This window comes from Amblyomma americanum, chromosome 8 (assembly GCF_052857255.1).
Source record: "Amblyomma americanum isolate KBUSLIRL-KWMA chromosome 8, ASM5285725v1, whole genome shotgun sequence".
NCBI lineage: Eukaryota > Metazoa > Arthropoda > Arachnida > Ixodida > Ixodidae > Amblyomma > Amblyomma americanum.
The window spans coordinates 20,404,286-20,418,797 of record NC_135504.1 but is presented as its reverse complement, the minus strand read 5'-3'; the positions used below and the strand labels follow the sequence as shown (position 1 = coordinate 20,418,797).

Genomic DNA, 14,512 nt, shown 5'->3' with positions numbered 1-14,512 from the left:
ACCCTGATATGCCACGACCGCGAGCGGGTAGGTGCCCGTGATCTCCATTAAGCATGTGTCTTAACACGGCCGCTGTTTTTTTATGTCTGTTCTTTTTCTTTTCCTGGCCTCCATCCCGCTACCGGCGCTTTTGTGCTTCAGAGTGCACGCTTTAGACTTCTCTACTATAGCGCGGTTCCGCGTTCAGTCTGAAAGCATGCACGCTAGATATCGGAATTCCTTACCTCCACGTGCTGTTCTATTATAGCCCTCCAGCGTGTCTTCTCGCGTAGAGGTTACGGTTTCGTTCGTATATCTCCCCCCCCCCCTCCCCCGTCTGGTGCACACACCCTCCAAAGACCCGCCTCAAAGAAGTGCCTTCTGCCGCTCTTTGCTTCAGCTCATTGTTCCACCTTACGCACTCATTTCAGCGCGTATATTCCTTTCCGCCTTCTAGCGCGGAACATGTATATACGGCAATGCGGGGCTTGCGCAGCAGAGCGCGAAGTTTTTTTCGTCTGCTATATGCCATACTCGGCAACGGTCACGGGCCGCGGCACCAACATGGCGGCCGGGTGGCTTCGGTGCAGACGATACCACACCGCCACCCACCGAACACGGCTTGCAAAGCCGTGATTGTGCCTGGCGTTTACGTGCGTTCGTGCGTGCGTATGTGGGGGTACAGAATTGGCCGCCTTTTCTTTGTCTTCAACCCGTAACGCGCACCCTGCGCAGCTGTTTTCGAAGCAGCATGTGTACGAAGGTAGTTTCGCAGGTGACGCAGCCGCGCCTGCGTACTATGTATACACCCTTGTGAGCAGTGCCTCGAGTTCCACGCCTCAAAGTGTATGGGGCGTGCATGGCAGAGTCGCGGCTGCCGTTTCCCCGCATTTGAATGTTGAACACGCCCCAGCGCTCGCTTTTTATCTCGTTTCCCTCGTGAACTCGCGAGAGCAGGCGCCGACGGCGCCAGTGAGCAGACGTGAGTGAGCCTTCTGCAGCAGACGACATCGACTCTTGCTCCTCCTGTGTCGTGAGCCGAGAGGATGTATGCATTGGGAAAGGGCCTTTGTAGCGGGTATTGAGTAAGCAGACGACGGCTTGGGGTAAAGAAAGGCCCCATGTTTAGAAATCGGGAGAAGCAAAAAGGAGGAAAATGAAAAAAAGAAAAGAAATAGAAAAAAGGTGAGGCGGCACGGTTCCCCTTGCCTGCGTTTCGACCATTGTTTCTTGCGTCGCCGTTGTGGTGTGCGTGTGTTCGCCTGGGTCTAGGTTTATTTCGCGCCAGCTCGTGCCTTGGCTTTCCATTATTCCTTCTTCGTTTGGCCTTAGCTCTAAGCCTGGCTTGCCCTGGATTTTCGCCTCGCCGTATCGAGAGAGACAGCCGAGTGAAAGGGGGAAAGAAGTTCCAACGAAGGCTTCCTTCCCCTACACACCGATGTCGCACCGAGTGTCCTCAAGCCACTTGCTTTCTTGGTCCGAGGGTGAGGAGGTCAGGAGCGCGCCTTGCCGTGTTTACGGTATAAGCCTTATCGGAACGTGCATCTTCAGAGTGGCGCGCACGCTGCTACGGCTCCTGTGAACGAAACCAAGCCGGCCACATCGAGCACTGCGAGCGGACGGGTGAAGATGGTTGGTCCGCAGGATCCGTAGTTCTTGGCGCGGCTGATGACTCGGACGACGGCTCTGACTGTGTGGTCGTGCGAACTCTGACCTGCTTTTACGTTAGGTTGGTCCTGGTATTAGTTAGTCGCTGAATAACTTTTACAGGGTCACCGACCTACCGCTATCCGGACGATTGGAGATAGTCAGCGTAGTGTCCTTGCTCAAGCGAAAAAGGGGCTTCTTTGTGCTTGGTGTGTGATGACAGGACGATAACTGTTGTTTTCGTCTGTCTCCTTCCTACTTGTACTGTGCCTCAGGACTCTGCTCTTCAAGGAACGACTGCTGTACTGCTCAAGAAACGTGAAGTGTTTTCTGGTGCCTGGAATGGAACTGGCTTTGTCATCGAAAGTGTGCGTACCATAGGAACCATCAAATCCGTTCGCCTGTAGCGAGGTAGAGGAGTCTCCGCAACTTTGACCGGCTGGCAAGGCAAGTGTGTCAAGGTGTGCTTGCTTTGAGACCCGACCTTGGGCTTGGCTGCGCAGTTCCGAGTTGTTTTTCATCCGAGAAAGCGGAGTGATTAGTATACATCTAGTGAACACTCGAGTGAAGCGCCGTGAGCATGGAAGTGCTGCTGACTACACCCCTTTCGTCTAATTCGGTGAGTCGCGATTCGCCGTCGTCTGCTGCGAGTCGCGTCGTCTCGAGTTCGTCTGCTACGGCCCTGTGGTGGAGGAGGTTGGCTGGAAGGAAGAGGATTGCTCCAGGTGCGTCTTATGTTTTTGTTTCACCACGTGCAAAGTTGTTTATATGGAATTCTGGAGGCATGAACTAATCAGATTGCAGCAGAGTCAGACTAACTGTCTCGACCCGCTCGCAGAAGAATGTGAGTGTGACTGGAGTCGTGCTTTGTGGAACTCGGAAGTTCATTTCATATTACGGTGTCATAAACACCGGGCGGAGCCCAATCTGGAAAGGTGGTTTATGGTTTATGGGCGTTTATCATCCCAAAGCGACTCAGGCTATGAGGGACGTCGTAGTGAAGGGCTCTGGAAATTTCCACCACCTGGAGTTCTTTAACGTGCACCGACATCGCACAGTACACGGGCCTCTAGAATTTCGCCTCCATCGATATTCGACCGCCGCGGCCGGGATCGAACCCGCGTATTTCGGGTCAGCAGCCGGGCGTCATTACCACTGAGCCACCGCGGCGGCCAATCTGGAAAGAATTTAACTGATTAAAGCAAGACTATAAGGGTAAGTTTAATTACCATAGTGGTAAAATATAAAGGCACTGCTTATGTGCGCTAAAATTGAATGAATTAAATGTCCTAAAGCCGCCGCGGTGGCTCAGTGGTTATGGCGCTTGACTGCTGACTCGAAAGACGCGGGTTCGATCCCATCCACGGCGGTTGCATTTCGATGGAGGTGAAATGCTAGAAATCCGTGTACTGTGCGACGTCAGTGCACCTTAAAGTGCCCCAGACGGTCTAAATTATCCGGAGCCCTCCACTACGGCGTCCCTCATAGCCTGCGTCGCTTTGGAACGTTAAATTCCATAAACCAACCAACTAACCAACTAAACGCCTTTCATGGAGTTCATGATAGTTGGAGGGTTAGCTACCATTTTACCGCCATTTTTCTCTAGAAACGAGTTAGCCTTTACTACTGACAGAGCAGAAGACCTGTCAGAAGGCGTTGGCAGTGCACTGAATGTCAAGAATTTCTTTTTCTCCCTTTCATGCGTGCTATATATATAGCGATGGAAGAAAAAGGCGAAACTAATGTTGTAATGCTGTCTCACGTACGATTAAATGACGCCGCATATATAGTAACGGTGCCGTGCCATGTCTTTCAGGGAAGCTACGCAGACAAAAAAAAAAGATAAAGTATGCAGGCAGCCCAGGAAAGGAACTGCGCTCATACATGTTCGACTGTCCACGAACCATTAAGGTTGGCTTCAGAGCGGCTGCGCTCTCGATAATCTGTACACGCTAACAAATGTCACGTGCGAGTGGTGTGAATGTAGCTCGACTGTGAGCTAAAAGGAACGCAAAAAAAAAATCAGAACTAACACGGAAACGAACAACTCCCGCCGCGTACTGCAAAATCCGGCGCGCTCAGTCGTCTGCTTCCTCGATTAGTCGCAGACGACGGCGACAAAGTTTATCGTCTGCACGATCGTCCGCTTGCTGCGCGGGCATGCGCAGTGCCGTCTGCAATCGCGCATTTAGCGAATTCGTCTCGCACGTTCCAACCGGTCCATTTCTTTTTTTGCTTATTTTTCGCCCACACGCAGCGTCCCATTGGTGCGGACATTTCGGCTAGCTTATACACACACGTTTCTTATAGGAAACGGGGCGCGTTTTTCTATATCCGTGAACTGCCGTTCCACCTCTTCCTCTACCCTCAGATACAAACAGGGACGACGTCGTGGTTGCTTCCACTCTCGAGTTTTACATACGCTCATGACCTCGGGGGCGAAGCGACACGATATTTCTCACTCAACGCTTGTCTATATGCGCGAGCCATTCCGATGTGTTGTTTATAAATTGTTTATATTTGTTTCTTTTACTCTTTCCTAGCCCGCTACCATTAACGTGTCTTTTTTCTCTTTGGCGTGATCTCCTGTGGCGTTCGTGCCTTAAATTTTCTTTGTTCCTGTCTCAGCGTTCAGCTCGCCCGCACGCTGAACATGTTTTTGAAGCGGGAAAGCCGGAGAACGATTTCTTTTTCGTGTAAATTTTTTTCTCGCTTTCGAGCGCGTTTTCGTCGTATTTATAGCGCAGCCTTGCCCGCGTTTATCCTTTGACTCGCGCTATGGGGTCTGCAGTGCAAAACTGCAGGTGAAAACAAAATGGCTTTGCACTTGATGGTCCTGGTCACGATCCCGACTGCCTTGCACTGCTGCATAGAGCCGTGATTTCTTTTTATCTGTTTTCATTGCTGTGACCGGAATGTTGCGGGCGTTGTCCATGTCGATTTCACTACGGGAATATGTATCGCCGCTTTTTTTTTTTTTTGTCTGCATGCTTGGCGTCTGAGTGTGTGAAGTGGCGGATGTCGACTTCTCCTTGTGAACCTACTCACACAAGATTGAGTGCTTATATTCGAAGCAGCATGATTATAACCCTGTTTAAAATCCGTTCAAAGTTATCGATTGCTGCTTTGAAGCAGTAACCCGCCGCGGTGGCTCAGTGGTTATGGCGCTTGCATGGCTACTGACCCGAAAGACACGGGTTCGATCCCGGTTGCGCCGGTCGCATTTCGATGGAGGTGAAATTCTAGAGGCCCGTGTACTGTGCGATGTCAGTACACGTTTAAGAACCCCAGGTGGTCGAAATTTCCGGAGCCCTTCACTACGGCGTCCCTCAAAGCCTGAGTCGTTTTGGGACGTTAAACCCTGGAAACCGTAAACCGTTATGAAGGAATGGTGGGATGTTAGGTAGCGGCTGATGAGTTAGATGTCGTTTAAATCAGATAGTTTGCTAGTCGCTGGAAATAGTAACAAGAAGGGTATACTAGTATGCCGCATGGAAGCTGAAAAAATGTGTGGAGTGCAGTACTTATCTTAGTTAAGGTAAGTACTTATCCAAGGGCCTGAATCTTAGTAACCCGAATCAGGATGGCGACAATGGGGATAGAGAGAATACCAGGGAGCAGCTTCATGCAATGGAAGGATTGAGAGGAGATAGCGGAGAAAGACCAGGGATGGACTTAGGCGGGGGGAAAGAGGCTTGTAATTTTATACTCACAGCTAGAATTTATCTGTCCCAGAAATGCACTGCAGGTGACCGCCTCCCGCAGCTGCTTCCTCCACTAACCATCTATAAATCCGCTACTGAGAAAGACCGGGCTGAAAGATGAGAAGGCAGAGTGTAGAAGATGAGGGCGCCACCTCTGCCCAATTGTCAAGCGACAAACAGCTAAACAAAAACATTTACAAAATTCCTGCATTATCTTGAACGAAGAGTCGCGAATTACATGGTTTTACCGTATGCCAAACCCTTCTCCCCTCCCCCATCATTCCTTTAATTTTGAATTTAAAGAAATACTTTAATGGCCTATTGCGCTCCAGGTACGTTGGTTTTTTAACGGAACGAAACTATACGCTCTAGCATTACGCTGCCGCCTCGAGGGACGCTTGCCGTCGGGTATGGAAGGGCAGTAAGATTATAGGTACTACGTAATTTCGTCGCGCCCACTATGGCTGCACGTTGGGGAGTCGGGAATTCCTTACTACGGCTGCCATAATCTCAGCAATTATCATCCCCACCAGTTGGGCCTAAACCCCGCTGTCATTCCGCTTAGGAAAGAATGGCCTGTCCCAGCCACGTGGGACACAGTAACGAGCAAGAGCCCGGACAGTTAAACGACGGCGGGTCAGGGTTGCGCAGAAGCCACTTCCCAGGGTGCTTCAGTTAGTCAGTGCGGTCTTTCCGAGCGGGCACACGTAACCTCCTTGCGGTGTCCGCTCGTGACAATGGAATGCGGGCTATCTGCCTCCTGGGACGGGTGTACATCGAGCAGCCGCTGCTTTCGCGAGGTCATTGCCGTCATGGACGCTGTGACCCGGCAACCACTTGGGATATGTGTTGTGACCTTTTATGAGCAGCAGGACAATAAATAATTCCAGTCTCTGAGATCTGCCCCGGACTTCCATGGCGGTAGGCGGTGGGCATGTATTGAAGGGTAGCCTTGGTACCGGATGTGATGGAATCGTCGTGATTACCCGTACGCGGGCGTGACGAGGGGTAGGTTAGCTGCTGAAGCCGCTGAAGTTTTCGAGGGCTGAAGATAGCCATCCATCTCCCTCGGCCTGAGATATGGGCTACCCTGTGTTGAGTCCACACTTTCCCTCGAATTATGTATACTCCTCACCCAGAAGCTGGGAAGGTGTCAGTACCCTACCCGCTTAACGAGAAATATTCTGTTTGTGCTATCGTTTTGTCAAACCGGAACTTCCGCCTTTGTATTGTGATATGTGCCTTTCGGAACCAAGGAGTATGAGCGGGTATTATTTGGAACAGCCGGCGCAATACAAAATCCGTGGCTGCGGCGCAACACATGGATCATAGAAAGAAAGACACCTCAGCGCTCGCTGACCAGCACCTAGCCAACCCCCCCCCCCCCCCCCCCCCTACGCAGTCATATAACTTTTGCTTTGGTTTGGGACCTCGTGCTGATGATTATCTGTAAGTAGAATGCCTGTATTCGTATTTATAACGAAATTTGATTGATTGATTGATGTCTTCGAATTGAAAACACATGGAGTACAAAACTGTCAATGTGGAGAGGGACGCATACACGAACCATGGATATGCTCATGAAGTCCTAGCTTCTATGCTACTTGGACAATACTACAAATCACAGTAGCTACAAAAGACTGCGTCATAGAGTACGGTATAAAACAAAGCATTAGAAAATGCTACACCAAACAGAGCTCATGGTAAAGTTAAACTGTCGCTGCCTTGCAAAGGGCGGTGGCCATCGCACTACCATCACCGCTTCGTTTGTAGTGTGAGAAAGGCGAATATGGTCCGAGCAGAATAAAGTCGATCTATATGTTCTGTGACTGGAATTACCGACGTCATTTGAAATCATATCGCAGATTTAGACAGTGCGAAAGACGGGGAGACATGCAAGGACCTTACATGCGCTGTACTCACAGCTGAACATTCCTGGTGCGAACGTAGATTATAGAGCCTGCTCAGCATCAACGCAAACAAATAAAAAAAGCAAAACAAGAAAAAAATTCAAGAGCTCCTGACAACTTCCCTGATTGAGAAAGCAGACCTCGGGACGTGTTAACGCGACAGATGGTCGGATGACAGTTCGCGCCAATAAAATTCACTTGCGAGTACAGCGCATGCGTCGTCGCTTCGTGACCTCGCCTTCCACGCTGTCTAAATTTGCAATATGACACCGTACAAACTTACCCAGGTATCTCTTCTACTGCTATTCTTTGAAAGAAAACTGCAAACTATCGGTATCGTGCCAGTACTGACGATTAGGGCCAGAACCTTGAGCCTTGAACCTGAAGGCTACCGAAAGGGCGCGAAGCTATATTCAGGACCGCGCAGCAAGCTGTTGGAAGGGAAATTATAGGGGCATTGCGTTAGGAGGCAGGGATGGCACCGTGGGGTCAGGGAACAGACTCGGCTTAAAGATATCCTGTATAGCAGAAGTGAAGAATAGGAAATGGACGGGCCATTGAAAAGAAATAAAGCAAGCCAATGGCCTGTTTAGGTAACTGAGTGGATTCCAAGGTCTCTAAAACGTTCCCAGATGCCGCAAAGCAAGGGGATGAGATCAGGAAATTTTGAGAAGGACAGTGTGGGCCGCTGCTGGCGCAATACTTGACAGAATGGCGGCCAGGGGGTACACCCTAAACACGAATACGCCAATATAGGAGTAACAAGGGAGTAAGCTTTACTCCTCCGCTAGAGTGCAGCTTACACTCTTTTTACTCCTTTCTGTTTAGAGTGTAGATGCGTCTGTCTTGCTGTGAACGCGGGTGGGGGGGGTTATAATGAGGCGTTTTGTGAGACATCAAATACAGGCCTAAAGCCCAGCTGCGGAAGGAAGCCTATAGCTGGCGAGGAATGTGCACGAATATCTAATAATTGTTTTTTTTTTTTTGGGGGGGGGAGGAAATGGCGCAGTATCTGTCTCATATATTGTTGGACACCTGAACCACGCTCTGCCGTTAGAATTTTTGGTTAAACACATCCCGGCGAGTAAGAAGGATGGATAAACAGCAAACCTCGGCAAGCGCAGTCTCGCTGTGGGATCATTAAAGGCAGAATAGATTTAATGTGACATTTCCGCATTGACATTGTGTTTATAATAAACCTATATCCCTCTATTATGACAGATATCTGGATGAGAACTTCAAGTTTTTTAGCCCGTCAAAGTTTTTAACAGTTTAACGGGCCCTGATATGAGGAAGTCATTTTGCGATCTTCTTCCTGGTCTTGTATTATGTGTCTACTACTTTGCACTCTGAAAAGCAAGCGGGATGACCCGGATTAGCGGCCGAATGCCATAGACGGTCATGACTGGGTCACGAAATGTTGACAGATCCGTGTTCACCAGCTCGTGACCGAGTCCGTATACCTACACCGGGTAGCGGTAGCTTCTGTACGGAAGCGATGTGGCGTTTGCCTCCCATAGGAAGCAGTTCAAAACCAAAAATCAAAACTACAGATCAAAACAACAACAATAACAACAAGAACAACAACAGCAGCGTCAAGAGCAAAAAGACCGTCTGCCGCCTGCACGGGTCGTCTGCTCCCGAGGATATCGTCTGCCCGCAATATAACCCCACGCCATTTTGTTGCTGCTGGTCTCCGCCCCGGGAATCGAAAAGACACAAATAAAAGGAAATAAAAAGAAGATACGAACAAAACGAAAGGAATAGAAAGAAATAAAGTTGCAATAAAATGCGACCAGGAACGATCGAGCGAGTTCTTTTGGTCGGTCGAGAATGGAAGCACTGGGTTTCCAAAGAGCAGACGAAAAAAAAAAATCTCGCGAACTGAACCCGGACGACGATATCTGCGCGCTCTATAGCGGTTCCATGCAAACGGAGCATACTATACGATCCCATAGAAGTCGGCGCTTGTGCGTTTTGTACCGTCGTTGCGGTTGACTGGCTACGCGTTGGATCTGTTCGCGGTCGCGCGCGAACAGCTTCGTATGCACTCCTCCTTGGTGAGGAAGTTCTTCGCGGTGTTTGCTTTTCACGACGAAACCAAACGTGCGCTATACGCTCGGGGTGGCGCCGCCATCTTGATGGTATCTCGCTAAGCTGTTTGTACTCCTGATTCTTACCTTGTATACTTAGAATGGCGTACGGTGTTGGTATATATTGAGTCGGGGGAAACTGTTGTGGCGACAACGTTTCCTTAGTAGTGGAGCGACGAGTTTTGCCACCAGCGAGGCTGTTATGGTCCGTTAGGAGAGCCGTTTCCCGAATGCCACTCTGGTGGGCTTGCTAGAAAGGAACCGAGGCCTCTTGGCCTGAATAACAGCGAGATTGTCTGCAGCTCTTTCTTTATTTTTTTTCGTTCTAAGCCAGCCGAAAGAAAGGTCTAGGTGGGAGGTCTTCCTGGTATTCTCGTTCGAGGAGGCTAAGTGCTGTTTGACGAGGGCCAAGGTCGCGGAGAAGGCGTGATACCTTGTTGAAAGTTCGGCACCTGAAAGAAATACAAGCCAAGTGTGCAATAAACGGGCGTACACAGTAGAACACGAGTTAAAAAGAAAGCTTTCAGCAACAGCTCGCGGCCCGCAGTGTGTTGTGTTACTCCGTTAACCAGTCACGGCAGGGAGCATCATAAATATTTAAGTTTTTAACTTTCTTAAACAGGTTAATGCATGCAAACTTCGGTGCTTTTGTGACTAGCCTTTTTTTTTTGGCGAGAAGAAAAGCTTGAACAACGAACTATCAGCTTCTAGCAAAGAAGAATGGCTAGTGGTCGTGTGTGTAGGCAGAGCTTTACTGAAGACTTGAGCTGCATATCCGAGTGTGGTAACTGTAAACCCAGTAACGCTTTGAACACTTACATGCGTTGATAAACGTAGACGACATCGGCGGAGAAAGCCACCGCAGAAAATAAAAAATAAAACCAATTTGGAGTATTTCTCTCTAAAGACGGAGAATTGAGAACGATTCCAGGGATTTTTCTCCCCCCTTTGTTGTAAACAGCAAGCGCAAGATTTGCCTGACAGTATCTTCTTCCCGTATGTTGCGCTTACATGACTGTCTGTCGTTTTCACCTGCTCTGCTTTCTCAGTGGAAACGAGCCTTGTTTTTCCATTACAAGCTCTAACGGGCAGTCTCCCTTCTCTGTGTACATTGACTTTCGCGGAAGGCTCAGTGCCTCCAGGGCCGCTTCGTCGTCGAATTTCCCCGCTCTCTGGCGTATCGCCGTCGAGGTCTCCTCTCGGGGGACGCCCCAAAGACCTGGACGGAAACCGCTGACCCGTTGAGCGATTGGTACCGCGGCCAGCTGCGTGCGAGTGTGCGGCTTCGAGCACTGCCCTCTCTGAAATGGGCGGATGATTCGTTGCGTGACCGCGGCGCCTCTGCACGCCGTTTGTTGCTCCTGCTGCCGTCAGGGGGCGGAGTGTGTGGCATTCGCGGTGCTCCTCCTGGGGAGTATTATATATAAACGGGGTCTAGCGTGGTTATTTGCGGTCTCAAAGGACGACTTCCTGGCTACTTGCTGGGGGCTCGCAATCTTCGCTTTTTTTTTTGGTCTTCCTTGAGAGCGGCCTACGGGCCAGAAGGTTTGTGCTTTGGAGAGCGGTCATGCATGCACCAATAGAACCAAGCCGTCAACAATTGTGGACAAAATATTTTTCAATGGGAAAAAGTTTATGGACGCAATTTTTTTCACATATTGGGAGGTTTAACTATAAAAATCAATATGCCCGCAAATCTCCACTTGGCAGGATTGTATTTTTTTGCTCTTAACATTTTTGCTATCATCAAAAACGCACCCCATTGGTTTTCTGTATCAGTCTTAACTGCTCGATGCGAGAAATGGAAAAAAAATCTTTAAAAGAAAGGCATTGCTAGACATCGAAAGAACGGACCATTACCTTCAATATTTCCATAACAGTACCTTACAATTGAATTGAATTGGCTGTTTGGGAAACGATGTTGCATAGTATCTGCCTCACATCTCGGCGGACACCTGAAGCGCACCGTAAGAGAAGGGATAAAGGAGACAATATTCCAAAATTGCAATAACCGCCGCGGTGGCTCAGTGGTTAGGGCGCTCGACTACTGATCCGGAGTTCCCGGGTTCGAACCCGACCGCGGCGGCTGCGTTTTTACGGAGATGATTGGCCTAGCAAGAAAACTCGAGCAAATCCAGGGAGTCCGACACGCGATGTACGCGGACGACATCACGGTCTGGGCTACCGGAGGGACCTTAGAAGAAAAGCAAGCCGCACTGCAAGAAGCGGCAAGATGCGTAGAAGACTACGTGACAGCTAGAGGCCTCAACTGTTCTACAGAAAAGTCTGAAGTCCTGAGAGTGGGCCGACACCAGACTAAGGCGAAACTGGAAGTCTCTCTCGAAGGACAACTCATACCGGAATGCAAAATGATCCGCATCCTCGGCATGTGGCTGCAGGGTAGTAGGAAATGCGACCACACGATTTCCCTACTCAAGAAATCAACAGAAAGTGTCAGCAGAATGATAAGCAGAGTCTCTCAAAGAAGACATGGGATGAAAGAAGAAGACACCCTAAGATTGGTCAACAGCCTCATTGTAAGCAGAGTTACGTACTCGCTTCCCTTCCACGTAAGGACCAAAACGTCTAATGAAGAAATCGAAACCATTCTAAGGAAAGCATACAAGACAGCATTACACCTGTCAAGAAACACACCCAACGAAAAGCTCATGCAGCTTGGCGTCAACAACACCTTCCTAGAACTGGTGGAAGCGCAACGAAAATCGCGAATTAAAAGACTAGGAGGGACCTACACTGGGAGAGCACTGCTCGACAGAATAGGCTGCGAATCATCATCATCATCATCAGCCCTACTACACCCACTGCAGGGCAAAGGCCTCTCCCATGTCTCTCCAATTAACCCTATCCTTTGCCAGCTGCATCCACCCTTTGCCTGCAAACTTCTTAATCTCATCCGCCCACCTAACCTTCTGCCGCCCCCTGCTACGCTTACTTTCTCTTGGAACCCACTCCGTTACCCTTAAAGACCAGCGGTTATCTTGCCTTCGCATTACATGCCCTGCCCAAGCCCATTTCTTTCTCTTGATTTCGACTAGGATGTCATTAACCCGTGTTTGTTCCCTCACCCACTCTGCCCGCTTCCGATCTCTTAACGTTACACCTATCATTTTTCTTTCCATGGCTCGCTGCGTTGTCCTTAACTTAAGCTGAACTCTTTTCGTTAGCCTCCACGTTTCTGCCCCGTAGGTGAGTACCGGTAAGATTATGCTGTTGTACACTTTCCTCTTGAGGGAAATTGGTAAACTGCCACTCATGATCTGCGAGAATTTGCCATATGCGCTCCACCCCATTCTTATCCTTCTAGTTATCTCCCTCTCATGATCCGGATCAGCTGTCACTACCTGCCCTAAGTAGACGTATTCCGGCACAATTTCTAGGCTCTCGCTGCCAATTGTGAACTGTTGTTCCCTTGCTAGGCTGTTGAACATTACCTTGGTTTTCTGCGAATACATCGACACAAAGCGGTACGAAGACATGCCTACCGAAATAAGGAAAACATTTTATGTCAGACCCATTCCAAAGAACATGGACCCCAGGCTCCACGAAGGCAGAAGGAAGGCCAGGGCAGAACACATTGAAAGAACACTAGCGGGGAAGGATAACACCTTCTACACGGACGCAAGCGCTATGGAAGTAGCGAGCGGCAGAAGCAAATACATAGGTACGGCAGTGGTAGTAAACAAAGATGGGGAACTAACCTCCGGGGCATCCACGGAAATCTGGAGTATAACGGACGCCGAGGAGTTAGCCGTGGCGCTGGCGGCAGCAAAAGGATATAGGGAGAACAAATCATTGAATATTCTCACGGACTCAAAAGAGACCTGTCGAAATTATACGAAGGGCAGAATTAGCAAAGCTGCTCTTAAGGTGCTCAGAGAGTGCAACCTCTCAGAGAGCATAACAGTCCAACATAATTTAATCTGGATACCTGCGCACGAGGGCATAAGGGGCAATGAGGCGGCGGATGGTCTAGCTCGAGCTTTTTGTTTCCGAGTCGGACAGCAGCAGGATAGCCGTGGTCTTAGCGCCATGATCGTCGGGGAGAGCTATTCAGAACTACTCCAACATCACAGAGGGGTGAGATATAAATATCCGCCCCCGCATAAAGCACTAACAAAGGAGGAGGCAACAGATTGGCGTAGATTACAAACAGGTTCCTTCCCCAACCTCTTTATATACAACAAGATGTTCCCAACGGAATATAGGGGCACATGCCCGTGGTGCGGGGCCACACCCACACTATTTCACATAACATGGGAATGCGAACGAAACAACGCATTCCGAGAACACAAACCCCCGAGTGCGGAGCACTGGGAGAGCCGGCTCGTCAGCTGCGAGCTCGCCGTCCAAAAGAGGATGGTAGAGCACGCACGGGATGCAGCCAAACTCAGTGGAGCCCTGGACTGAGGGACCACCCTTTGCTGAAGAAGCCTTCCCTGCAGCGCAGCGTGAAGACAGCGACACGCGAAGCAAGCAAGAAGACTTCTGATCGCCTAAATACTTATGATTCAATAAAAGTTTTCCTATCCTATCCTATTACGGAGGAAAAACGCTAAGGCGCCCGTGTGCTGTGCGATGTCATTGCAAAAGATCCCCAGGTGGTCGAAATTATTCCGGAGCCCTCCACTACGGCACCTCTTCTTCCTTTCTTCTTTCACTCCCTCCTTTATCCCTTCCCTTACGGCGCTGTTGAGGTGTCCAACGATATATGAGACAGACACTGCGCCATTTAATTTTCCCAAAAACCAATTAATAATAATAATAAATAACCGACAGGCCACTGTAAGGCTAATCCTGCCTGTACATTCACACCACCACAACTCACCCACATTGATGTTGTTTCCCACACGTTCAGTGGCACATACCCACACTGGGGCATCGGCCAAGAATCGTGAACCGAAAAGGAGCAGGGGGTGGCAGAAAGTTGAGTGGACGAGCTTAAGAAGTTTGCGGGGATAAAATGGCTGCGCGGCTGGCACAGGACAGGGCTATAATTGGAAAGATGTGGGAGAGGCCTTTGCCCTGCAGTGGGCATAGTCAGGCTGATGGTGATGATGATGATGATAAGGCCGAAGTAAGAAAACTCGTGCAAGCGAACACATCTTGGTGAGCGGAAAAAAAATGGAGTGTTTCGTTGTGCTGCGGTTCATGTCTGCAG

General features: G+C 49.5%; 1 protein-coding gene across 1 annotated transcript in view; it reads left to right on the top strand.

The window, feature by feature from the left end:
- Positions 1 to 963: 963 nt before the first annotated feature.
- The window catches only part of mwh (multiple wing hairs), a 229,857-nt gene continuing 216,308 nt past the window's right edge, over positions 964 to 14,512 (top strand). The window contains exon 1 of the mRNA XM_077634059.1: positions 964 to 2,351. Coding sequence (XP_077490185.1) covers positions 2,207 to 2,351 — 145 coding nt within the window. The 5' untranslated portion in view covers positions 964 to 2,206. The remainder of the gene's footprint in view (positions 2,352 to 14,512) is intronic.